At 54.3% G+C, this 27,360-nt stretch overlaps 1 protein-coding gene across 1 annotated transcript; it reads right to left on the reverse strand.

The window, feature by feature from the left end:
* Positions 1-17,190: 17,190 nt before the first annotated feature.
* Positions 17,191-26,175, reverse strand: LOC141750667 (uncharacterized). The gene is made up of 15 exons (XM_074606189.1): positions 26,084-26,175; positions 25,825-25,887; positions 25,667-25,720; positions 25,398-25,492; positions 25,167-25,242; positions 23,696-24,499; positions 23,356-23,483; positions 22,646-22,758; positions 22,367-22,436; positions 21,994-22,095; positions 21,378-21,509; positions 20,622-20,818; positions 20,324-20,429; positions 19,631-19,714; positions 17,191-19,282 (listed from the first exon to the last, which is right to left on the reverse strand). The coding sequence occupies exons 3-15, from the start codon at positions 25,704-25,706 to the stop codon at positions 18,971-18,973; spliced, it is 2,259 nt and encodes a 752-aa protein (XP_074462290.1). The 5' UTR covers positions 25,707-25,720; positions 25,825-25,887; positions 26,084-26,175; the 3' UTR covers positions 17,191-18,970.
* Positions 26,176-27,360: the final 1,185 nt, after the last annotated feature.

Raw genomic sequence — 27,360 nt, forward strand, 5'->3', positions numbered from 1 at the left:
TTATTTCTTTTTCTTATATTACTCCATGTTCTTCTTCTGTACTAAAAGACCAACTTCCCTGAAATGTTAGGGTTTTTTTCATTTCCACAGTTTTTCTAATTGAGTATCTAATTTTTTTTCTTCACCTTCTTCATATTTTCTCACTTTTTTTCAATGAAGCACGGTGGAATTTTTTTTCCCAGATTTTCACCTTTTTTTTTTGCTTCACTTTTTCTTTGGGGTAGAGTGAGGGGATTTTTTCCTGATTTCTTCCCATTGGGGTCTGAAAGCAGAGCATTTTCCCTGCATTGCTACTCCCTGGGTGTCAACTTCCTTAAGCACAGCAGGGCAGCAACAGCCTTTATCTCATTTCTTATCATTTTTCCCCTGATGGGCAAAATGGTGGCAAATATTGTTTCTCATTTTTCTCATTTCTTTCCCATCATTTTTCACCTTTTTTTTTTTTTTTTCACTTGATCATTCCAATGGAACTACATGGCAGTGGCTTCCTCTCGTTTTACTTTTCTTTTCTTTTTGTTCTTTAATTTCCTCTCCAGTTTCTCGTTTCACCCAAGTGGCATCAGGTTATCTTTGCTCCCCCTTGGGTGGGTGGTTTTTCTTTTCCTTTTTTCCCCCCTCTATTCTCTTTTCACAAGGCATGAAACAACAGCGTTCATGATGGGGGTAAAGCCATAAACAGCCCCACACCCTTCACACAAGTCTCCTGGCAGGAGAGACCACATCTGGCATGGAGGGTCCCCATGTCCAGAGGCTCATTTTTAAACCCCTGCATGCTGAAGGCCATCAGGACACATGAGAAAATGCAAGACATGCTCCAGGCAGACACACAGAAGACCTTCAAGTGTTTTGGCCTGTCTCATGGTGGGACGCCTGTCGAAGCGGTTGGGAACGGGCAAGGAAAGGGCAGGGGTTGCAGCTCGTTTGGAAGTGGCTTTCAAAGGGCTCGTAAGACAGGTGTTTTGCTTTTCTCAAAATGTCTTGGGGGTTATTAAAGAAAATTACTCAGCATTTGCAACAATTAAATGAGTAAGGCAAATTTTGAGCAGGCTTCACTTCCCACGGCTCTCTAGGAAGGATAGGAGTTGCAGCCCATGACCAAAGGTTACTGATAACCCAGCCTTTTCCAGAAAAAATGGGAAAGAAATCAGTAGAAAGAATGAACATCTCTGAACACTCACCTTTTCCCAGATCCCTGAGGGACTGGCTGGGCAGGGGTCTGCCAGGAAACCATCCACGGCCGGCTCTTCAGCTTTCTCCGGGGACGTGGGGATCCGCTAAGGGATATCCCCATTTGTCCATCATAGAGTCATCACTCGCAGTTTCCTGGGGATAATGTGGTCAGGTCAGCACAATTGCTTCAAATTAACCAGCTTTTTCTAGAGGGTGTGGGGATTAATATATATATGAGAACATTCACTGCTGTCTTAACCACACTCCTGCAGGAACTGGGGTACATGAGCGACATGAGCAGAAAAGCTCTTGTTGGCTGGTGTTCTCCAACACCAGCAGGATTTAATTGCCATAAATCAAACGTGTTCGGTTAATTACTGTCACTTCCTCAGGGATGGTGTAAATTATTAGGAAAACACCTTTGATTAATCCCCATTACCTAGAATTGATGGGAAATCTTTGTTAAAACCCACCGACGCCTCTGCTCAGCCACTGCTACCCACAATGCACTAGGACAAGGGGTATGACCCTAGGAAGAAATGTCTTCAGTGAAATTCATTTAGAAAGCTGAGAAATTGCCACTACAAGGTAAGTGTGGCTCATCATCACTCTCATTGCTCAAAATTGCCAGGAATAAGGAGAGTGCCTTATCCAGAGTAAAAACAGATATCCTGACCCCCTATAGAGATGATGGCATTTATCAACATAAATTATATGTATTTCCACTGCCTTCAGCCACCTCAGAGTAATTCACACTTGCAGAAAGCCGCTGGTCCCTCCAGCACGCATTATCTTCATGGCAGTCAACCAGCGTCCAACAGAACTGGTTTCCAATCACAACTGTGTCCTGATGAATGAGTATATTAAGAGGCATTGGCTGGAGTTCCTAGGGATGCTGGGAATTAATCAGCTGATGACAAATCTGCTCCTGATCAACCATCATTAGCTCCCATTTCCCCCGGAAAGGGGGGAATTACTCACCATGTGCACAAATTTCCTCCAATTAGCTGACGTCGTCCATGGAGAAAGGGAACAAAGCTGCTTGGGACAAATACGCCGCCAATTGACTGCCAGTGCCTCAGTCATAAATAATAATGGGAATTGTTCACTATAAGTACAAAATGCATCCAATAAATCTAATTACCTAGAAATTAAGATAATTAATTAGCATAAGACAAGCCTAGTTCTGCTTAACAATACCCACCATTCCATGCAAATGACCGAATTATGCTTCATCAACAGAATGCGTACCTGATGAAGCAGCGCTCTTCAGGGATGGTGGGAACTGATCATGGCAGACAGAGGAACGGAAAGAAACACAAACAAAACCCAAGCTGTTGACCGTGTGGGTTTCTCAAGGTCTACGGGAGTTTTTGTCACGAGACGAGGAAGTCTATTCGCCACCAAACCCAGAGCCTCCCTCCGGATGAAGTTACCCTCCGTGAGCAAAATACTCTTTGCTACTTGCTGTTTTAAGGGGTGTTTAGTAACTAAATGCATTAAAGCAGGTGAACAGCTACAGCTCGCTCCGATCATCACAAACGCCCCAGAAATAGCGGGAGATAGTATAGGCAAAAAATGCTGCTGATTAAGTAGCATCCTATAGAAATTATTGGAATTAGATAGTAGACAGCAAATATGCTTTTAGTCAAGCACTATTGCACATTGCATTACTGTATGACACTGATAACTAACCAGGAGAAAAAAATGTCTTTTACAGGCTGATATTGTCTCAGAATAGTAGAAATTAATCAGCAGATGGTAAATGTACTTCCATAAAATCACCACGGTCCACACTCCCCATTGATTGGCTGGAGTTAGTCATGCTAATCAAAGGAATAGCGCTGATTAACCAGTATTGCCCAGGAAGAGTGGGAATTAGTTAATTAACATAAGGCAGGTAGATTTTCATTTAGTCAACGCTGACTAGGAGCCGTGGGTATTTCTCATCATAAGCAGAAATTGTCTGCTTACCTGGCACTTCCCAGGAAACTGCTACAATCTAGTGTGACTAAAATTAACTGCCACCCCCGAAAACGGCAAGAGAAGCAGCCTGTATCAGCATAAAGTAAATATATCTTCAATTAGCCACTACCTGTAATTCATACAAATGGTGGGAGTCCTTACCGCAGCCCCAAATGGCTCTGATTAACCAGCGTGGCTTAAGAATCAGGATAATTAATGAGCAGGAGGCAAATATGTGCAATATATACAATTAAGCACCTTATCCTCCATTCCGTGGGATGGCTGGTATTCCTGCAGTGCTCTTTTTCTCAGTACAGTTGCCCCGGAGGTGACCGCAGACCCGCTGAGCCCCTTCCTCCCAGTCTCCTGGCCGGTCTGCAGGGATGCTCTGGCCCTTTGGGATTAAAGCTTCTGCTGAGGGATGCTGGATGAGACCATTAACGCTGGTCCATGACAGCAGCTTGCTCACTTGCGAGCCCCCATCCTGGGCAGGTTGGACTTGTTCCCATGGCTGGCTCTCCAGCCTTCAAGTCCAGCCTTGCCAATGGTTTTTCCCACCCCGCTCAAAGCCTTGTAGCCCTTCTTTCATCTCTAGCCAGCCCTCAGACCAGCACCTCCACGCAGCCCGTGGTGCTGGTCCAGCCCCAGCCTTGGCCAAAAAGGACGTCAGCCTTTTGCTACCTGGGTGAAGCCATTCATGTTTGCAATCTGTTCCCGTCCAGCTACCTCCGGCTTCACAGCACATTTTTCTCGCTTGCAGTTAAGTCCTTTTCAGGTTGCCCTGGGGTCTCCACGCTGTTCTTTGCACATGCTTTGACTTGTAACCTTAACGCTTCTGCTCAGCGATGGTACCAGTGGCCCAGGTGCGTGTGTGTTAACACACACCTGCCCACCGCTACGCAGGGGGATCCAAACGGCGTCCATCAAGCACCAGGAGAAAGCACAGAGCTCTGGCTAACAGGCTGCCAGGGATGCAGGCACGTGCAGGTGAGTAATGTCCCACATGCCTATGCAATAATTCTAGCTAATTAGCCTCACCTGCAGTTCCTGCAGAAGGATGGGGACGATGTTTTCCTTCTGACAAACTCCACCGATTACACAGACGGCTCTAAACGTGGCCGGGACATGATTACCCTGGTGCAACCGCTCCGCACTGCTCTGCCTGCCATCTCCCTTTCAGAAAAGATGAGAACTGCTCACGCAAAATGAGGATGCCACCAATTACTCTGCGTTTCTCAGAGGGGGGAATTTAATCAGCGCAGAGCAAATATATCAGCCATGATCCACAAGTATCCTCAATCCCCAGGCATTAGGAGATGCTCTCCATAAGTAAATATCTCTAATGGGTGAGCGCTCTCCATAAAAACATACAGAATTCCTCAACAAGAAGGCAAGTGATCTCCCAGCTAAGCAGCGCTGCTGCGGGTGGGTGGCTCTGTCAACAGTAGAAAACATTGAATTTCAAATACCAACCTGGCCTCAGTTCATTTCATCCAGGCATGAGGTGGGGACCATCTTCAGCTTCACCCTTGGAGGCCCGAAAGGCCACCGCAGGCAGTAGGACTGGGGAGCTCCCAGCGAAGGTCCTGAGTCTTTGTGGTTCAACTTGCCAATTTCACCCTCTCGGTTAAGATAGTCCTTTCTTTTTTCCCCTCGGCAAAGCACGCTCAGCATTCCTTATGATCACAGATAGCCAGTCCCAAGGACCTTCAGCCAACCTTCCCCGTCTGCCAGGCAGAAATCTCCTCCTTCTGCAAACATTCAGAGATATCGGAGATGCTTCCCTGACCTATGCAGACCTGGATACATATTACATTATTATAGTGGGTTATTTTATTATTGTTATATTATATTAGTGTATATATACTAGTATACTGGATCCGTATTACATTACATTACACTACATTTATATATTATATTATATTATTGTATCAATATTGGATGAGAACAACCATTTCTATATTTCAGGCCATGCATCTTTTGCTTGGCATAAGCCTCCCAATAGCCCTTTATTGTTACCAAGAATATTCAGCCTCTCGGGCTGCTGTTTTTGTACATCTTTTCAAATTGTGTTCAGATACAAATCAGAGTTTGCTTCCAAATTGCGTGTCATACATCCCCGTCTCCAGGAGTTTAGGAGTTTCTAGGACACTGCGTCTCACTGCCAGTCCCGAAAGCAGAGGCTTTGGGACTGGGAATCTCTGTGTTTTCTATCTCAGCTCTCTGGAGGTGTATTTCGGCGCTGACACTGATGCAGACAGGTGGAGGGGACCATGCACCGTCCTTCTTTCCTGTTTTCCTCCATTTTCTTTTTCTGGCTGGCAGTGAGCTGCCATGAAAATAGCTGGAGTTTCACAGCCAGATGGTGATTTAGAGACCCTAATTTCTAGGGTAACACACCTTTAAGTAGGATAACCTCGGCTGCTGAGGGAGATCGAGTTCAGCACAGTCCTGCAAAGAAAAACTCCAAAAACCTAAAGAAAACACAAGAATGAAAACCTTTAACTTGTTACACTCCCATACACGCACAGTTACCTAGCTGTTGGCTAACACACGGTAGCGACGTAGCAAAAGCTTGCAAGGTACTGATAACATCGAAAAATACTTAATGGTATTTGTCTGTGGAAATGGAGGATTTTTTTTTTTCTTTTCTGCTGCCTCTGTTTATTAGAGGGGAAAAAGGCTCATGAGAGACAACTTCAATTTGCAGCCCTTGCAAAGGCCATGTTGTTACAGAAGATTTTAAAATAGCCAGGCAAATTATAAACCTATATGGGCTACATTAGAGGAACCTGTTATAACCCCATAAGTTACTTCCTAGGCAATCTAACTGACAGGGGACGGTAGAGAAAACAATCACCCAGAGCCCACCATAGTGTGCGCCCCCCCGCAGAGCGTGAGCCCTACGGCAGACACGTGTGCCTCGCTGCAACACCCACCCGATAGGGATAACGGGGGGAGCCCGGTGCATCCTTAGACCACTGGAAAGATGAAGGAAGATCTGGATCCCAGTTAGCAGAAGCAATATAGTTGACCGGAAGATTCTGTACGTGTAAATATAGCTATAGGTTTGCTGCTGCCTGTTCAAAGGCTGTAGGAGTAAGAGCTATCCTGTCCCGGACAGGCTTTTCAGCGCAGAAGGGCCCAAAAGATGAAGCGTGTTGCTGGCCCTCCCTGGTTAACCTGGGACGAACCATCGTCTGACCTGAACTGAGCCATCGTCTGACATGGCAAACCCTCGACCTGGGGGAAAGATACAGCTGTTCCCAAAAGCCTAGTAGGAGCACGCGGTTTAAGAGATCACATCCCTTCCAGGTATTTTTACTATGTGCAAATACAGAGGTGTTTTCTTTTTAAACCTCCTAATTTTATAAGCAAACAAAACAAAAAAAAAAGCATTAGATGGCTGAGATCTGGGGTCCTGCTGGGCTTCACTTAGCTCAACTTTTCCCTGACACCATGCGAACTGGAAGCGTAATGTGTTTTATTTTTAAATAGAAAAATATTGACTCATACATAAGGATCAGTCCCGAGCATCCCTGGCAAGAGGAAAAGCCGGATCCACAGACACCCACGGACACCATTATCACAGTAAAAATAGTGACAGCTGACAACTGCTGGAATTAGCTTCCCCGATTACAAATACCAGTTTTCCTCGGGGATCTCCTTGTGCTACAGGGCTTCTCCCTCGTGCTTTCATTTCCTCTTTATATATAAGGCAGAGGTGAATGTTGGTGGTTTGTGTTTTCATATATTATTCCTTGCATCCGACAGCAAGGTTTACATTTTCGGCTCACCAGAGGACATGTGGAAACCCTGTGCTAGCCCTGGGCATCTCACCGGGGAGAGGCAGCCCAGACCCTTTCTTGGGTCACCATTAAAGGACTGGCAACAAAAAGAGCACAAAAGAAATCATCAGTTCAGATCTCCACTCCGATTAAAATGCTTTATGCCACAAAAAGGCAGATTTGATGTGATTCTGTGGCAGGTGCCAGGAGTGAGTGATGAGCAGCTTTCACCGAGGGATTTTTAAATAGAGGGCTTTCATTCCTAGCAGCTTTTCTACAGCAATTTCTGTTAAACAACTTCTCCTCCTGAAGAAAAGGCTTTTTGTTACCCAGACCATTTTATTTCTGAAAGCTCCTCCCTACATCTTCCCCATAATCCAGAGCTCTTCACACCCGGCTAAGAATTCAGTGCCAGCGCCTTCCCGATGTGTGCTCTTTGCACTGAGCAGGTTTCAACAAGGGGCAGCTTTGGAAGCCTCTAACTGAAACTGTGTTTTCAAAAATGTCAGCCAGGCTCCTGCAGTGAAGGGTCCGATAGGGCCCACCTTTAACCCCCACCTTTAACCACGCAGCCTCACGGTGGTGATGATGTTTAATCACAGAATGATAGAATGGTTGGGGTTGGAAGGGACCTTAAAGCCCATCCAGGGACACCTCCCACCAGACCACGTTGCCCCAAGCCCCGGCCAACCTGGCCTTGAACCCCTCCAGGGATGGGGCAGCCACAGCTTCTCTGGGCAACCTGGGCCAGGGGCTCACCACTCTCAAAATGAAGAATTTCTTCCTCACATCTCACCTAAATCTGACCTTTCTCAGGGTAAAACCATTCCCCACGGTCCTATGGCTCCCCTCCCTGCTCCAGAGTCCCTCCTCAGCTTTCCTGGAGCCCCTTGAGGGACTGGAAGGGGCTCCAAGGTCTCCCCGGAGCCTTCTCTTCTCCAGGCTGAACCCCCCCAGCTCTCTCAGCCTGTCCTCCCAGCAGAGGGGCTCCAGCCCTCCCAGCAGCTCCGGGGCCTCCTCTGGCCCCGCTCCAACAGCTCCGTGTCCTTCTGCTGTTGGTGCCCCAGCGCTGGAGGCAGCACTGCAGGGGGGTCTCCCAGAGCGGAGCAGAGGGGCAGAATCCCCCCCTCGCCCTGCTGCCCACGCTGCTGGGGATGCAGCCCGGGCTGCGGGGGGTTTCTGGGCTGCCAGCGCACGTTGCCGGGGCGTGTGGAGCTTCTCATCCACCAACACCCCCAGGTCCTTCTCCTCAGGGCTGCTCTCAAGCCATTTTCCACCCAGCCTGGACCCTGCACTTGGCGTGGTTGAACTTCATGAGGTTCACATGGGCCCACCTCTCCAGCCTGTCCAGGTCTCTCTGGACGGCATCCCTTCCCTCCAGCAGTTCAACCACTCCACACAGCTTGGTGTCATGAGCAAATTTGCTGAGGGTACACTCAATCCCACTGTCCATGCCACCAACAAAGACGTTAAACAGTGCAGGTCCCCATGTTGATCCCTGAGGAACATGACTCATCACTTGTCATCACCTGGACATCAAGCTGTTGACCACACCTGTTTGAGAGAGACCATCCAACCAATTCCTTATCCATCGTCAAATCCTTGGTTGAGATCCCTTAAATCCTCCATAGACAGTCCCTTGTTACAGGTGCACAAAATGCTATAAAACAGACATTGTCAGGTAATATTTTGTTATAGAGGACATTTTCTATAGCATTACAAATGACATGTTGCCTCATCAGAACTTTCTGGATTCTTTATAAACACATCGGTTTTTTTCTTTTTTTCCCTACACGGCAGTTCATCATTTGTGGCACAGAGCATTGGCTCTAGGTATTTCCTCCAGCTTTCATCAGGACTTTGGTTACACTAAATTAAAAATAACATCTGCTTTCAGATTCTTGCACTTCCTTCACATTTTGCACCAGATGCTTTCAAGGTTGCATCGGTATCCCAAAGCTGTGCTGGCTGATAGACTTTCCAAGCAGAAATCGAGGCAGAAGCATCAAGTTTTATGGTTTCTAATGACACTAGTTGCAATCACACAGTCCGTTCCTCCTAGGATCCCCGTGCACCATGCAGTTCTCCTGCACACATCTCTGCCTGTTCCTTCCCGTCTGTCTCCTCAGCATTTTTCCTTTTCACCATTTTGTGCATTTCACAACGAACAGAAGCTGCTGCATCTCACTGAATTTTTTCACTCTACATTCCAACCAAAATCCTTGTTTCTGCAACGCATGCCGTATCTCTATTTTAACAACCCATCACACACTCCCCGTTTTGCCTTTCATCACAGAGCTCAACATCGGCATCACACCGATCTCACTCCGCTTCCGTTTTCAGTCTCATTATGTCTTCTGCATTGCACATACATCAACATTTACATCTCAACCACACCAGGCTCAGCCGGCTCCCTTTTCTTGCACTGCAAGGAGCACATCTCATCCTCACTAGTGGATTTAGCCCCAAAAGCCAGGGAAAGAGCCTCATGGTTACTGTCAAGTGGGACCCCGGGCTGGGGCACATCGCCTCTGCTCCCCACAGCTCCTTCCAGCTCAGGAGAGCTGCACGTCTCCTCCAGCCCAGGAAGACCAGATACAAACATGAGCAGACATTTCAGACTCTTGGGGATACGAGCATCTGCTCTTCAAGCTGTGTCATGTCCTAACGAGTCCCTTGCAGGTGTTGGGCTCCCCAGGGCGGGGGGGTGTACCCTGCTGCTGTAACTCACATTTCCATGGTGTGCTCCAGCAAACGGGGGGAAAACTTTGCCCACCCGTGAGATGTGGGCTGTGGTTTGGGCCGGACTGGCCACTGAAACGAACAACAGATGCTCTCTTTTACTTCTCTCCCCTTCGGAGGAGGGAGGGCATCTTCCTTCAGGGAGAAAAGGATGAGAGAGAAAAGAGACTTATGAGTTGAAAAAAGAAACTAAACTACTTTAATAAAAATATTAATAAAACAATTAAAAGAAAATAATGAAATATATACAGTATATACAACCTGCATTGAGCTCCCAGGATGACAATCACATCACTGTCAGCACTACAAAAGTCCCAGATGGGATTCAGCGACAGACGGGAGCTGGATTCCAAGTCTGGATTCAGGACACACGGATCGGAATCAAAGGCAGACAAACAGACAGAGTCCTCCTTGGATGTCAGCCAGCGAAGAAAGAGGCTGACCCTTTGATCCCTCAGCTTTTATACTGAGTATGGGGCAGGTGGGATGGAACATCCCATTGGTCAGTTTTGGTCACCTCTCCTGTCCCCTCCTCCCCACAGCTGCGACCCCTCTACACTTTTCTGATTCCAACCCTCCAATGGGGCAAATAATGAAGTGAGCTGACCTGGGTTGTTAGAGCAATAAGTATAAGCAAGAGCCTCTATGCATACCATGCCTTGGCATTAACTATAAACATAGGTCTTATCCCTCTGGGAGTGAACAGTGTCTGAACAATGTGCTGTTAATTGCAGAGTTCAGTTAATTAGAAGAGGTTTAACTGAAAAGTAAAATTACAGAACAGAAAACTGGTTCCATTTTATCCCAAACCAAGACCATCAGCCATCTCAGCCTGGTGTCCCCGTAGCAAAGGCTGCAGAGAAGCTGCATCCAGAGCTCAGTCTTGGCCCCGGCATGGCAGCCACTGCTTCCTTCTGTGCAGGAAAACGCTGTGCAGGGGCAGGAGAGGTGTGGGACTGATGCAGATCTACCATCTCCGGTGCTTGTCTCTGCAGTGAAAATAGACCCCGACAGGCCCACAGGACAACCCTCTGCACGGTAAAATCTCCGTGATAAGTTACTCTCTTGCAGACTGAACAGCTCGGGTAACAAATGAGTGGACTGTGACCTGCAGTGTAGGAGTAAAGGGAATTACGGAGCACTTTAAGGAGATTCATCATTCCACTGAACATTGGTAGGTGTCGACTTTGACCTATTTTTTTTCCCCCTTTTGTAAATTATCTCTTTCCTGCAGAGTAAACTCTTTTGCCGGAGAGCAGCACTGCTATTTACTGATGATGCTGGCGACAAACATAGACCAAAGCCACCTCCGCAGGAGCAGGGCTGTGCCTCTTAGCTGTCATTCTGGCTTCAGCCAAGCACCTACACCTCGCTCTGGCTGCACAGGGAGGCAGCAAACCATGAGCCTGCCTGTGGTTAACAAAAATCTTAATCAGCAGCAACGCTGGCACTGGCCTGCAGGACTTGGCCAAGGCCCAGCACCTTTTAGATGAGTCGGGAAAGTACAAATGCAAAGCACTATCTTCCAAAATTTCAGAAATTCCTTCTTTATTGTTTAGTTTTAAAGCCATTTTGCAACTCAGCTGGCAGGCAACGTTAATCTGGTGCATGGGAGCTGAATACAGCACCAGGACATTGCAGGCTTTCCCGGCTTTGCACCTGATGATGGTTATGGGAGTACGTTCCCAGACATCCATTTCCTACCACCTCATGCCTGCCGGTTCTCCTTGGTGAGAAATCTCTGGGCAAAGACCTTGAGGGGCTGGTGCATGTCCAGAGAAGGGCAACGGAGCTGGTGAGGGGTCTGGAGCACAAGTCTGGTGAGGGGCAGCTGAGGGAGCTGGGGGTGTTCAGCCTGGAGAAAAGGGGGCTGAGGAGAGACCTCGCTCTCTACAGCTACCTGAAAGGAGGGGGTGGCCAGGGGGGGGCGGTCTCTTCTCCGAGGGAACAGGCGATGGGACAAGAGGAAACAGCTTCAAGTTGCGTCAGGGGAGGTTTAGGATGGATATTAGGAAAAATTTCTTCATGGAAAGCATTATCAAGCATCGGACCAGGCTGCTCAGGGAAGTGGTGGAGTCACCATCCCTGGGGTTATTTAAAAGATGGGCAGACGTGGAGCTGAGGGACGTGGTTCAGTGGTGGGTTTGGCAGTGTTGGGTTGATGGTTGGACTCGATGACCGTAAAGGTCCTTTCCAACGAAATGTTACAGGTGCATGAAACAGAAACTAAGCACCCTGAGCATGCTGAACAGGATCAACCAGGCTGTTTCTCATGCTCTAGGTCAGGGTTTGCCTCTGCAAGCCATGAAAACAAGGCAGACATCAGTATGGGGAGCTATCAGCATTGCATGAAATAAATAGCCCGGGTTCAGGGCTGCTTGGAAAGTGTGTGGTGACACACCAGCTCCCATCCTCAGCTATTCTTCCTGGTGTTTGACAGCAAAGCGTCTTCTCCCTGCCATCCTCTGGATGGCTCCAAAGCAAAGCAGTAGGACTTGCTGCAGCGCACAAGGCAGCAGAGGCAACGCCGACAGCATCAGCCAGAGCAGGAGCTGCAGGTGTCAGTGCTGAGCAGGGTCCCACCTGCACCCCAGCATTAAAGAAATGGTCAAAACTGGAGGAAAAAAAGTGAATATATGACTGTTTCAAGAGACAAAACTGCTGCAGTCTAACTCTGTCCACTGCCTCACACCATTCTTTAAAGGCTTCTCCCAGAGACATATTAAACTGTCCCCCAAATGCCAGCACTTCTATGGGACCATGAGTGCTAAGCCTTCATGTAAAACTCCATTGCAAGAGAACTCCCATCCCGGTTCTCATTTAAAAGGAGCACCCCACTCCAGAATCAAATATAATAAAGAGACACCAATTAGATCAGGTAGGTTTCTTTTTTTTTTCCTGTGAAATAGTTGCAAGTTCTTGCTACAGGCAGCCTCCAACCCACTCAAAACCTTCCAGCAGGAGTGCGACCAGACTGGGAAACTCCCAGGCGAGGGCCATCCAAGCTGAGTCGTTGACATCTGTGTACTAAAACCAGAATAACAGCATTTGCACTTCATAGCAGCTGAGAAGGTGCTGCCTGGTTCTGCAGGGAGGGAAGGAATTCATGTTCAAGCCCAAGAGGCTCATCACCGAACACCCTCCTGAGCAGCCATCCTCCCCGGGGTATCGCCTGCGGCAGCATCACTCCTGCGCCCATAGGCAGGGAAGCACCTGATCCTTGCTGCAGCTGTGGCAGATTTCACACCTGGACACTGACAACTTAAAGTTACACCAGTTTAAGCTAAAGCAAAGCCTTGGTGCTCTGCTTGCAAGACTCTCCCCGAGCCTTGGACCCAAACCTGGAGGTCTCCCTGCCGCAGCTGTCTCCTGTCCCTCCTCTTCTGGGCAGGGGGGGACCCATCCTCCAGGCTCAGCTCCGTCATACCTGCATCGTCTGCGGCACGAGCAGTGCCCCACGCACATGCAGCCCAGGGCTTTGCACCCAGCCAATTGCACCCAGAGCCTTGCATTCAACAGCCAGGACCCTGCTCCCGGACCCTGCACCCCACCACTCTGCACCCCAGCATCTGGGACCCCCCATATGGCAACCAGGACCCTGCACCCAGACCCTGCACTCAGGCACCAGCACCTGGGACCCTCCACCCTCCCACCTCAGACGGTGCACCCCAACAGGGAACACACCAGTGCCTGGGACCCTGCACCTGCACCCAGGGCCCTGCGCCCAGATCGTGCACCCCAACAAGGTGCACCACACTGCCATCCCCACTCCTCCAGGCACACACAGCCCGTGAGCCTTCCTCGTCCCCGTCCCCACAACTCTTAACCCCGCAGCATCCTCTTGCTTCCATTTACACATCCAATGGAGAGCCCAAAAGCAAAAAGGAGGAGGTTTGTCACCATTGGCTTAAAGAAGAGGATCTACCTGGGGTGCTTCGCCCCCACAGCACCTGGCAAACCCACACAGACGGGAATGTCATAGTGGTGACCACCTGCAACACCTCCAGAGGGAAGATGAAGATCAAGGAGGGTTTTTCTGAGGCCCCTCAATGAGAGCCACCTCACCCCTGAGCCTGAGCTCATAACCCATGGCCACCTCCAAAGCCAAAGGGAGAAAGAGGCCCCTCTACAGGACAAATTCTATGTGGAGACGTGTCCAAGAAAACCCCATTAAAGCTTTCTATGTGTTCTGCAGCCATAGGAACATCCTGCTTTGATGAAGTGGCTGCTCCCTAAACCCAGCAGACAGATGGGTCCCCACCAGGCCATGACCCACCTGATTCTTCAGGACTAGCCTTGAAAGTCTTCATTTGTCTGGAAGACAAGCAGAGCCAACGAAGAAAACATTTCACTTGTGCTACAAGGGAGAGCATCTCTGTACACCGAATTGGCAGTGTAGGAGTCCAGGTCCTTCTGTTACTAACAAACATGAAGTGTTCTCTATGGAGACCTTCCTCTCTTAGCTTGGCTGATGCTGCCTCTGATCCAGCCAAAGCTGTTCTTTGGGTTTATTTCCCTGGTGAACGTGGTGGTGCTGGGGAACCTGAGGGGGGAATCCGTGGGGAACCTGAGTTGCAGGAGTTTGGGAATAAGATGGAGTTAAGCCATGCACGGAGGAACACTGTATAATTTCTATTATTCCTCAGTTACCAAAGGGAAACTGGTGAATGCAAAATTCTTTCCTTGTTTCTATCATAGCGTCCCTGCTCCAGCACCTGGAATAGGCTTTGTCGTGCATGAAACACCGCAGCAGCTTGACTTCGGACATGGAATAATTTAGAGATAAAAGCATGAGTAAACAGTGTTTGAATCTCTGCTGTCCAGAGCTGTTTCTTTACGCCATCAGGTCCTCCAAAGAGAGGACCAGAAGAATATCTGAGACCTGAATCTCCTCTGAGCATCCTGCAAATTCACAACCCCCTTCCAACTATTTTTACCATGCAAGCTCAAAGCCTCCTGGTCATCCGTCACCATTTCCATCCGTCATCCCCAACTCCTCCCAGCCCTGGCTGGAGAAGCAGACGGTGACAAACCAACCCACTTGCTGAAGCCAGAGACCAGAGACGCTGGCAGGGCCGTCCGCACCCTGGTCGCCCACCGGCTGGAGGCACGTCTCCAGCTCCAGGGTGACCTGCGGTGGGAGGACAGACACTGGCCCCGGGGCTTGCAAGTAAAAGCTGAGCCAACCTCAGCTCTCTGCTGCTTCAACCACCTGGTGTGACCGACTCCTGGTGGCGCCTTTTCTTCTGCATCAGTGTACTGCGCTCTCTGGCATTTGCGTGCTCCAACAGACATGTGTTGGAGTGCTAAAGCCAAGAAGTCAATGAAGGAGAACAAATCTCTGCTGTTTAAGTCCCAACAAAACCTTGTAAAGACGCAGTGTTTTACATACACTTTAATTCGACATGTCATTACATTCCTTCTTCAAAAGAGCAAGACGTACTCTAGCTGTCTGTCAAACTGCCTTAAACCCAATATTTCCATGAATTGTTGAAGGACCAGCAAGTTTCCATCAGTAAAGGAAATTCACCACCGTCGATCTTCCACTTAATACTTCTTCAGCCTCCTCCAGAATCAAAACCTTCACGCACATAACGAGGAGGGAAGGACGGAGGCTCAGACAGGGAACCCCACAGGTGAAAGCGCCAGTGATGAAAACGTTGCTATGATCATTCAGAGATTTGGGAGCCATTTCTGCCTCAAAAGGATCAGTTTTATCTTTCCTAGTAAGATTCATATGACCAGGAACCTCCGCCTGCTCTTTGCAAAGACGTTCGTGCAGCCTGGCAAGCATTTGGGTTTTAATTAAAAGCTCTTCAGGACAAAAAAAACCACAACAACGTAGCCTGCACCACAGTTCTCTTGTGAAACTTAAAGGGAAAAAAAATAATGCAATAACTTCAGCCAGGGAACGGCTGTACATCGTAAGTAATTTCAGAAATCTCCCGATCCAACATTGCAGAAAAACATAATGAAAAACACTTCTATTTTAATTGGAAAAATGCATACAGATATTTCAATTCTCATACCCTCCCTTCCCCTGGAAGGAGGCATAGTAATAAATTACTGCAAGAAATTCTCATTATCCCCTTTGCCCACGGAGCAACTCTCCTTGGACGCACTCCTGCAAATTAAAAACAGCGTTCTCTCCAATGAGATGTCTAGGGACTGAGAAATAGGTTTCTCCTTTTCAAAATTAAATTAAGGCATCTGAACAGAAGAATTCCCCGTTGTTTTTTTCATTACACATTGCTCCCTGCAGCCATCCCAGGGTCAGTGCTCCCAGCTTGGCTGTGCGGCCGGATCCTGCTTGCCTGGGGCCACTTGGCAGCTCCAAGATGCCGTCACAACCACGCAGCCCTTTTTATTGAGGTCTTTGCAGGAGCTTTGCAATGGCATTCATTGCAGGTTCATGCAACCCTGTAGCTGCGACACCCGGGCTTCATCGCAGCCCCTGCAGAGGCCTTGGTGTCCCCAGGGACAACAGGATGCAGGTGAGATCGCTCATAGGGAAGGGAGCGCTCCCATGAAACAGCCCGACGCTGCCCCAAACGCCGGTGTCCCAGTGGGGCTGCCGGCAGCCCCAGAGCTGCGTTTGTAAGGAACGGGGACGGCTTCCGCAAGAAGGGCTGAACCAGCCCCCACCCGGCATCTCCCTGCGGTATCCCCGTCCTTCCCCTGCGCTCCTGCCCAAGCCCTGGCACTTGCTCAGACACTTCGTAGAGCCAGCAAAAATCTGGGCTCGCCAGCTTTCTCCAATACCCTCATCCAGCAGAAATTGTCCCCAGGGTGGATAGGTGACGGTGGCGAGTATCAGAGAGAGAAGAGGAAGGGGAGAGCAGAGGAGCAGGACTTCTTCTTTCCCAGGGCAGCCATCTCCTAAGTCATCTTGAGCATCCCTATAGCATCGTGTCCTGACCTTGAGCTGGGCTGAGTCCTCTCGCTGTCCCCAAGAGCAGGCTTCTGCCAGGAGAGTGAGCTGATTCCCATCAGCTGCTCAGTGCCAAGGACAGGCGAGAGGGTGCCCAGAGTCCCCCCAGCAGCTCCACTGCCCGGCATAACTTCACCCTCAGAGGGAAAAATCCTGACCCAGTAAAGAAGTCAGTGACAAACAGCTCCCAAGCTTCCCCACGTCATTTTTGGGGTGAACCAAGCTGAACCCTTGGGCTGGGGCCCCACTACAGAGTGTGGCATGTAAAAAGTCCAGCCAGGAGCCCTGAGGATTAGCACCGTTCCCCTGTCAGAGGTCTGGACCAGGGCATTCCTGGCTCCACTGCGACCCCGGGATGCAGTGAGGAGTCATGGCTTCCCCGCACTGGATTTACTCGGCCCACGCACACTTGTGCTCCCTGTTGTCCTCCCCTCCATCCTCACCCTTCCCTGTCCGCGGGACGCCCCAGCCAGCGCATCCCAGTGAGGACAGGCAGATGCTGATGCAGGATCCGGCAGGGACAAACGTGTCTGAGGATCTCACTGCTCCCAAACCTCTGTACGGACATGGAAGGGCAGCAACGCTCTCAACAGGTTGATTGTATTTCCTCTGTCCTGCTTAAGCTCTCTCCAAACAGACACGCGAGTGCCTGGGACTACAAAATTTGTCCTGCTAGGAGATATACCGTAAAGAGGCAATTTATTTCGACAAGCATCTCGTATGTTCTCCCTTCCAAGGGAGGAAGCTTTGCTCTGAGCACCCTGGCGCTGGTCTTAGAGCAAAAGGGGTCACTCTGCCAGCACGCACTCAACGTGCACATGGGGATCAGACGAGATCCATGTACAGAGTTAGGCTTGATGAGCCACAAACGTTTTCCCTTCTAATGGCATCCTGGCAATGGCTGAGTGCTGCCGAAAAGGGAGGTTGACCTCCCCCTTCGTCTCCTCTCCTCGGCCAGGTGCTGCTCCTGCCCTGGCGCTTGTGACCATGGGCAGAGGGCCTCCGGAGGCAGACGGAGCAAGATTCCTCCTCGCTTGTCACATGGAGCTGCTAAGAGCATTCAGCTGCTCGCAGGACCATGCTCTGCAGAAAGTGCAGTTCTGCTGGAGACACCCAAACCAAAGCCCCAGACCCAGGGACCTGCAGCGAGCCCCTCCAGCTCCAGCGCTCCTCACCTCCCTGCCCGGTGCTCCTCCAGGCACTCGGTGTACGACACATCTCCCCGACCCCCTTCCCTTCTGCCAAGCAGCCCTGCCTCATGCAGGCTTGTCATCTGAAGATATTTTTCCACCACAAACCCTGTCCTACTTGGAATTTGAAGGGCTCCAGTGACCTCCATGGCAAAGGCCTGTCAGCATTAACAGTGCCCTGTTTTGCGGGTTCTGGATTTACTGCTCTGACCCCGCATCCTAATTGCAAAGCACTTGCAACGTGCTTGGTCACAGTCTCCACCTTGACCTGGGAAGAGGCAAGCCTTCTTCCAGCCCAGACTCCTCCATGCACCTGATCTCCTTCCCCCATCTCTTCCCAGCCCCAACCCCTCTCTGCAGCCACCCCTGTGGCAGGGACCTCTCCACCCCACCTCTCCCTCTCCTTCATACCAAGCCCCTGATTGCATGTGAGGGAAGAGCTGCAAAGATGTTGGTAGGGCTTCCGTGTTCACCTGGTTGCACTTGGGCAACAGCCCAGTGCCGGCGTGTGGCACGGACCCATACTGATCACACATGCATTGCGTGCTCCCAGCCACCACCTCTGCCAGGGGGGGCTGAAGGGAAATTTCCACTTGGGAAGGTCCGTGGAAAACGTGCAGCGAAGGAAAAATCCAGCAGCTTCCTGACTGGTCCTTCTGGGCATGCACAGGGAGATTGAGCAGCCAGGGACATCTCATCTGGGCATCTCCGTGCCCCACCCAAGTCCTGGTCACAAGATACAACTCTTCCTGCCATCGTGCTCGTACCTGCCATTCGTGCTAGGGTGTGGGGGACCAGTGAGATCTGGCATCAGGAGCTTCTACCACAGCAGAGAGAGAGACAGATCCCATGAAAATGTGTGTCCTCATGATGGAACAGAAAAGGGAATGCCACCTCCAACCTCCCTGTGAGATGTGACCCACGGCTACATCCCATGGTAGGGGACGGGAGACTGATGAGAGCAGAGAAGCCACAGAGTGGGAAGAGGAGAACAGGGACCCTGTGCCTCACCCAGGCAAACTCAGGAGAGGACCTTCATGGCCCTCCCACCAGCAGGTCCCTCAGCCCTCAACAAATGATCCTGGTATCTCCAACCCTGTGACACAGATTGATGGTGGTGTTGGGATCTGCCCAAGGTCTCTAGGTTAGAAACTAAACCCTTGTGTCCTAACCCCACTGCAGGGCTATTCCCACCAGGCATGCTCCATCGTGGAGCTCTGCTTCTCTTGCTTGGGTGAGGCTGTGGCATATGGTGACTCCCTTGTCCCACGCTGTCCCCATATCTCCTCTCTTGCTGTGGGGCCCAGCTCTCCTCCCAGGGCAGTCAGCTTCCCCAAGCTGCCCGTGTGGTGTGTCTTCTCCAGCTGCAGCTCCTGCACGCAGCGCTGGAGATGGTGCAGGATCCCCAGGGACCCACAGCCACGCTGTCGGAGGCCAGGCACGGTGCTCATGGACAGGGAGGAGGTGGGATGGAGGTGTGGATGTTCACGCCGTCTCTGTGCACAAGAGAAGCAAGGGTCAACCCAGGTTTGGAAGGGGCAAGAGAGTCCCATACGCACATCCCTGCTTCCCCATGGCTGGTGTCCCCAGAACCTGCACCAGAGACCAGCCACAGACAGATGGGCAATTAGACCACGTCTGCTTTCCATGTCATCTGGGGAGAGGTGATGCACGCGTCACAGGTCAGTGCTAGCCCATGCAGCCCCTGGGGGTGAGCGGGAGGTCCCCATGGGTCTCTGAGACCCCAACCAGATCAGCTCCTCCTGAAAACAGCCATCAGAAGCCCCTGAATCCCCCACCCCAGTGGCCAGGAGGAGCTTTGGAGTGGAACTTGAAGCACTCACCTGGATCAGCTGCTCCCTCAGGGCTCCCAGAGCTGTTGCCTTCTCCATGCAAAGCTGCTCTCGCTGCTGCCTCTGCTCACGCTCCTGCATGTGGACAGAAACACGGTGTCCCCTCTCGCCTGCAGAGGGGGGGAGGCGAGATGGGGTCTCGCCTTACAGGGTCTGTGCGTGGCTGGAGACTCTAGCAGACATCCCACCACCCCGCGCTCCAGGACATGGACTTCAAGGATGCGTAATTCAGATTCATCCAAGGGCTGATGCCTGACGCGGATCCCATCCAGGATCTCCACAGCTGCAGAGAGGGGCTGGGGGCTTTGCTGGTGGAGGCAAGGGGAGACCCTGCCCGGCTCCATCACTGCTCTGCCCCAAGGAGCAGGCAGAGGGTGCGAGACCACAGGATGGAGCCTGGCAGCTGCTGTCCCCGGCCCAACGCCTAGCCCTTGGCCACTGCGGGGTGTCTCTGTGGGGCTGCCAGCCCAGCTGTGCCCCAGCCGAGGTGATGGATGGGCACAGACAGGGCAAGAGTCGCCCAAAGCCTCCAGCCCTGAGCCCCCAGCTGTGCGGCACAGGCAGAAGGCACAGCCCAGGGAACCAGGGCTGCTCTCTGGGTCAGACACCATCGGTCCAAAGCCCACCCTGGCTCCACAGCTGTGCAGAAGGAGACCTTCCTCATCATCCCTGTCCTCAAATCACCTTCTTCCTCCAAACGGCAGGCCCCTGGGCTCCATCCTCCTTCCGCAGCTCCTCAAGGTGATGCTGGATTTGCTCTCGGAGGCCACGCAGGATGCGGAGCGCGTGGCTGGGGGAGAGCAGAGACGAGCAGGAGGAGACGGTCCACGGTTGGAGAGGAAGAGCTGGTGTGCTCAAAGGCATTGAGCGGCTCCTCCACAAAGGATGCCCCAGGGATGCTGGGTGCAGGAGCCCACGTATCCCATGCTGGGCGAGCAGCCTCCCCCCAAAGCATGGAGCACCCTGCGGTTATGGGACTCACCTGACCGCTGCTGGCGAAGGGCCCTGCCCCAGGGCATTGTCAGGGAGAGGGTTGTGCCGGCACTGGCACGCCGAGGTTGTCCCCATGGCTGGGGAGCACCCAGCCTGCCCTGGCACCACCGGCCGCCGTGGGTGGCTCAGGAGATGCTCCAGCCGCTGCAGCCGTGCCCACAGCCAGGCGCTCCTGCCAGCCCGTTCCTGGGGGAGAAACCAACGGGAGAGAGACGGATCAGAGCAGCACCTGCACCCCCCACATCTGCCCCCCTGAGTCCGCTCAGCCTTGCATATAAAACCTGTTGGCCTTGCAGCCAGGTCAGAGCTTCTAGGAAAGACCTGGAGCCACCTTGTTCACCCCAGGGCTGAGCAGGGGAAGCTTGGCACGAGCAGGTCAAGCATGGAGGCACCAGGTGGGCATCTCCTCTGCCCTCCCAGGGCACCCCCAACTCCATGCACACCCCTAGCCCCTGAGAGGCAAGCTGCTGAGTTTGCTGCCCGCTGAGCCAGCAGACCACACCGTCCCTGCCCTGACCCTCTCGTGGGCAGGGCGAAACGCCTGGGTGACCTCGGGGGAGCAGCACATCTGGACTGCTGTGTTCCCCAGCACTGCTCCCCATCCCTGAGCAAGCCACAGCCCCCAGCCGGCCCAGCAGTTTGGCTGTGGTTGGACGTGACCCACCGTGGTGTTGCCCCGGCAGCTGCCCAGCCCTGAGCTGGAGTTATCCCGTATCCCAGCCCATTCCCTTCTCCCTTCCCCGACCTTCTCCAGGGCCTCCTGGAGCTGCCGAAGGGCATCCACCTTCTCCTTCTGGAACAGCACGTGGAGCTGGTCCAGGGCTTGCTGCCTCTGCCGCAGGAGGGAGCGGGTACCATGCTCCAGATCCCGGAGCCTCTGCAAGAGAAGCTGGGGTCACGTCACCCCTTTCGGCAAGGGCCCAAGGACAGCCTCCATGCGGGGTGCCCGAGTCCCTCCTGGCCAGGGTGGCACCACCTCAGCCTGCTCGGGCTTGATGACCCCCAGCAAGAGCTGAGATTTGGTGGGGAAGTGTCCTCAGCGTGGGGGTGGCCCCCGGTCCCGCACCCCGGACCCAGCCATTGCCAGGGACCCTCTGTCCTGCAGACCGATAACCCCAGTGGGCATACAGCCACACGGGTGGTTTCCCCAACAAATTCTGCTCCTAAAAGCTCCAGGAAATAAAAAACTTCCCGCAGATAAACTCGGTTTGGCTCCTTTAGGAATCTGGGCAGCACCGGACGCTTCCCATGGGACATGCACATCCTGGGCAAGGGCCTCGGCCCCTGACAAGGGATGTGCTCCCTCCCAGGGTCCCTCCGGCACGACCCTGGTGCCACAGGGAAGCCAGGGGGGCACTGACCTTCTGTAGCTCCAGTTTCTCTTCTTGCAAAGGCGATGTGTTCCTCCTCTCCTCCCCCAGCGCCTCCCGGCACGCCGCACAGCCTCTCTGCCCCTGCCGCCACTGGAAAAAAAATCCCCTTTTTCCACCTCCCACATCTTGGCCTCCTCCAGGAGCCAGCTCCGGCCCTCGCAGCGCGCACAGGAGCGGTGCTGCCCTTCCCTCCCAAAGCAGAGCCAGTGGCCGTGGCCAGCACAGCCCCCGCAGCCCGCTGTTTGCCCCGGCCACCGAGGGCACCTTGGGACCACAGGCCTGGAGCCCCCCCAGCCTGTCCCCAGCCACCTGCGGCCGTGCCTGGCCAGTCCCCGCTCTGCCCGTCTGGGGATCATCTCACCGTCATCTCCAGGTCCGTCGGGTGCCAATGGCAGGAGTCCTGGGTGTGCGCCGGCGGTGCCAGGCCAGCCCTGTGGCAGGGACACCGTCACCCACGTCCCCATCTGCCCTCCCTGGCTCCGCAGACAGACACCCCGTGGGATGCCCACCCAGCACCCAGGGGCCCAGGACCTTCTTGGGCTTCCAGTGCCACGTTCTGCTGCCAGGCCACCGGCAGCCATCCGCGGGCATGCCTGGGCTGAGCCTCAGCGCAGGCTCCGTCCCTGGAGCCCCTGCGTACCTGGCTCTGTCCCCTTTGCTCCGAGTCCCCTTCGCAACAGATCCCAGCTCTTGTGTCACCCCCGGGCTCCTCTGCAGGGACCAACGCAGCGACGCCGGGTGCCCTGCTGCAGGCTGGCAGCCAGGAGCGGGTTAACGAATGATAGAAGCATAGAACAGTTTGGGTTGGAAAGGACCCTAAAGCCCACCCAGTGCCACCCCCCTGCCCTGGGCAGGGACACCTCCCACCAGCCCACGTTGCCCCAAGCCCCGGCCAACCTGGCCTTGAACCCCTCCAGGGATGGGGCAGCCACAGCTTCTCTGGGCAACCTGCGCCAGGGGCTCACCACTCTCAAAATGAAGAATTTCTTCCTCACATCTCACCTAAATCTGACCTTTCTCAGGGTAAAACCGTCCCCCCTCATCCCATGGCTCCCCTCCCTGCTCCAGTCCCTCCCCAGCTTTCCTGGAGCCCCTTGAGGGACTGGAAGGGGCTCCAAGGTCTCCCCGGAGCCTTCTCTTCTCCAGGCTGAACCCCCCCAGCTCTCTCAGCCTGTCCCCACAGCAGAGGGGCTCCAGCTCTCTGGTGGGTTACAGACCCATTTGTTCCTTTCCCTGTGCCTTTCCACGGCCACCACGTGGGACACAGGCACCAGGGCCAGGCTTTGTCTCCCAGCCACGTCCCCCCACCTCTGTGCCCCACAGCAGGGCACAGCCAGCCCAGGCTCGCACCTTGCAGGGCAGCACGGCTTTCTGCTTCCCACGCTGCCACCGGGACTCAGCCGCCACGGCTCCTGGCCGGGATGACACATCTGCCCCGGTTCCGCGTCGCCCAGGGGATCCCGCTGCTCTGTCGGTACCTGCGGGAAAAGATGGTATTTCCATGGGGGAGCCTAAACACCCCAGATAAACCCCGTGAGCAACTGGGACTGGTCCCTGCCACTCTGCCCCGCACGCAGCTCGCTGGATCTGCGCAGAGAAAGAGTCCCTGGCCCAGCCATGCCCCTTCCCCCTGCTCGGTCCCATCCTCCTCCAGCATCACCCTGGCACCCCAGGGCCAGCCCAGACTCACGGTGAGCCGGGCAGGGAGCCCTCCTCTGCCTCCTGCCGGCTCCTTCCTTCTCCACGTCATCCACGGCGAGGGTGACGACTGCTCCACACCGTCCCTGCAGAGCTGGTGGCTTCTGCCATCTCAGCCCCAGGGGTTTGCTGGCAGGATGTCCCCTGCTCCCGGCACCGCTGGGCCCTGGCAAACCACCGTCGGGAGAGCCCCTCCTCGCCCCGGCCCTACTCCTGCCGGCAGAGATGCCGGAGGCTCTCCAGGGACGCCCAGCAGCCGGGTCCTCACTGCGCAAGGCGATGCTCAATGGGTCTTTCCTGGAGCGTGAACCCTGGTGGGGAGAGTCCTCCCGGCCCAGGGCCGGCTGTGTGGAGGGGTCTGGCCGGGGTCCCCCCCAGGCCATCCCCAGAGCACCGCGCTGGCTCAGTCTGGATATCCGCCCTCCCAGAGACTCCAGGCTCTCCCTCCTCATCAGAGGTGGAGACCTGCCCTGCAAGGGACGTCTGCCCGGTTCCACCGCCAACAGCCGCTGGACATCCCGTCTTCTCCCTGCGGACTCATCCCGCCCAAGATCACCTCCCTCAGCAGGGACATCCCCAGCGGGCTCCTCATCCTCCTCCTCGGAGAACAGCAGGGGCTCCACCATGCCCTCCCGAAACCTGGCAGCGAAGTCCTCCGTGCGGATCGAGCTGGAGCTGCTGCAGTCCCCGGGGCTGGGCTGGGAGCCGAGCGGCTGAGCCAGCCCCCGGCAGCGCTGCTCCCGTGGGACGGGGCTGGCGTCACCCCGGGGACACCCGGCACCGTGTCCTTCCAGCTCTGCGAGGGAGAGGGGTGGGAAGGAGCCACCCCATCCAGCTGGATCCGAACCAGCTCGGAGGTGCTTGTTCCCACTGGGTCTCACTCATTTGGTGTGTGCCCCGGCTCAAACGCTGAAGCTCAAAGGCATCCCACCCCCTCCCCCAAGATCCTCAACCTCACCTGCTTCCAAAAGTAAAGCTGCAATACCATCCCTTTTTTTCTTTTTTTTTTAAAAAAAAAAAAAAACCCAAACAGGGTAATTTTCACCCTGTCGGATGCTCCCAGGCAGGGCAGGGTGGGCGCCATGGGAAGCTGCCTGGGGCAGGCGGCACAGGGGTGGGAATGCCGTTCGCTCTTCTGTGCCGAAAAATGGGACACTGCTGCCTGGTGGGAGAGTCCTGCCCCCAAAACTGCCCTTTGCCTCTTTGCAAAAGCCCCTCCGACAACGTCTGTGTGGGCAGCCCCAGGTTCCCAGAGCACAGTTTTTCTCTCCTGCCACTTGCGGTTGTGGTCTCCGTGGTGCGCGGGTGTTTCATTTGGTAAAATCCTCTGCCCGAGCATCAGCGCATCTGCTGGCCCCCAGCCAGGCACGGCTCAGCGGGAGGGCTTGGGGCTGAAGGGGGCTGCAGGGGGTGGGGGGCAAAGCAGAGCTGAGAAAGCACCGAAGTGCCCTGTCCCTACTCACCAGCCACCCAGGAGCCGGTGAGGAAGGTGCCGGGAGAGATGCCACCGCCGGCGCCCTGCGCACCCGCGCTGTGCCGCTGCGGAGGGGAGAGCGGGCGTGGGGCAGTGCCACTGACCAGTGGGACAGGGCAGGACCCCCTCTCCCCCCCCCGACCCCGTGCTGGTGCTGCACCGTCCCCCGGGTGGTCCCACTGCACCCCCATGCTGTGACCCCCCTTCCCGCGCCCCACACCTGGCTGAGCCGGGCATCAGCGGGATCCAGCCCAGGATCGCAACGTTCCCTCGCCCAGGATCCTGCAAACCCCGGCTGCTTCCTTGAGTCTGGGTCTGCAGAGAGGAGGAAAGAGGCGCTTCTTGCACCCTGGGCTTACAAACCTCTCTGCTGTGGAGGGGATGGGACAAGCTGGTTCCTGGCAGCACGGGAGCAAAGGTCCAGGGCTGGGGGAAAGCCGGGCACCCCCACACCCTGGGTGCAGCGCCGAGCACCTGTGCAAGCCTTACTGCGTTCCTGGCCTCTGAAGACAGCCTCCTCCAGCTCCATGCCTGCACCCAGGCCTGCAACACAAGGCAAAGTGAGGGTAACGCACTCTAGAAGCCCCCGTGAACTCATTAGGCTTCAGAGTGAACGTGCCGAGAATGACACAGCCCAGCCCACCCACCTCCCAGAGCCGCGGAGCCAGGCTGAGGGCCACGCCGCAGGGCCGACGGCAGGGGGGGACTCGCTGCAGGGCACGGAGGTTTGCTCTTCATTAAAGCGGAGACGCCGGCAGGTTCGCTGCACCCCGGAGCTGCCGCGTGCCCGGCACCCGCTGCCTGCACCCAGGGCAGGCAGGGACGCTCCTCCCCAGCACCGGGCACGCTGCCAGCACGGGCCGAGTGGGGGCCGGGGTCCCCCATCCCACCCTGACCCGGGCTCACCTGGTTGAGTTGGGCTGGGGAAGGCAGGGCAGCGGGCAGGAGTGCGGGCAGGAGCGCAGGCAGTGCTGTGCGTGCATGTCGCCTGGCAACGCTGCAGCGACCGGCCGGTCTCAGCCTGCCCCAGGCTTCCCCCACCCGCCTCCGCAGCCCCTGCTCAGACCCTCCTCCAGCTCCCCTGCGCCTCCTCTCCTGGGCCACCTACTCTTGGCCACCTCCTGCCCCAGACAACATCCCCTGGGCCATCTCCTTCCCACCATCCCCACAGAAACTCCTTACCTGGGCACCTTCCCTTGGGCCACCTCTCCTCTTCCTCCTTCCCTACACCTCCTTCCCTGGGTAACCACCTTCTCCCTTGGCCAGACTCCACTGGGACATCTCTTCCCTGGATGATCTCCTCCCCTGACCCTTCTCCCTCCCTGGGCAACCCCTTCCTCAGTCCTTCTTCTCCTCTAAGCTCTCTCCTAGAGAACCCCCTTCCATGGGTACCTCCCCCTGGGCCACCTCTCACATTTCTGCTCTCCTGGCCCTCCTCCCCTGCGCAATCTAACCTTGGACATCTCCTGCCTTGGACATCTCCTGCCTTGAACAACCTCTGCTGGGCCATTTCCTCTTCTGGCCCTTCTCCCCGCCCCGAGCCACCTTCTCTGGGCCATGTCCTCCCCTGGGCAACCTCCCCGCTAAGCCTTCCCCCTCCCTCAACCACCACCTCCCTGGACCTCTCTGTCCTCTGGGCCACCTCCCAGAACCTTCCTCCCCTGGACAGCCTCCTCCTTTGAACAACCTTCCCCGGGCCGTCTCCTCTCCTGGCCCTCCTTCCTCCCTGAGCCACATTCCCTGGACCATCTCCTCCTCTGGGCCACCTCCCGTGGTCCCTTCCCCCTGGCCACCCCACCTGCCACCCACCAGGTGCCCGGGCCCCCACGCATGCCCAGAGCTCACCCACCTTGGGCCTCCTCCAGGACCCCCACCTGCAGCCTTGGGGAGCGAGTGACCATCTCAGCACCGCGGCTTTTAAAACTCCCGAATCCAAGTTTTATTACCGTGTAGAAGAGGGATCACTCACAATATATTGTTCAGAAAGAAATACATTCAACGGCATTTACAGTGGAATGACATTAAAATCCTCTGGGGAGGGAATAGAAAGACCAGGAGATGGTGCTCTGATTAAGTGCTGCTGCTAGATGACCTCTGGAAGATAGAGCAATATTTAAAATTAGCCTAAAAAACGGTGGGTTTCTGTTGGGGGGGGGGGGGTGTCTCCTCGCGCTCCCCCCCCG

This window comes from Larus michahellis, chromosome 13, assembly GCF_964199755.1.
Source record: "Larus michahellis chromosome 13, bLarMic1.1, whole genome shotgun sequence".
NCBI classification, from domain to species: Eukaryota; Metazoa; Chordata; class Aves; order Charadriiformes; family Laridae; genus Larus; species Larus michahellis.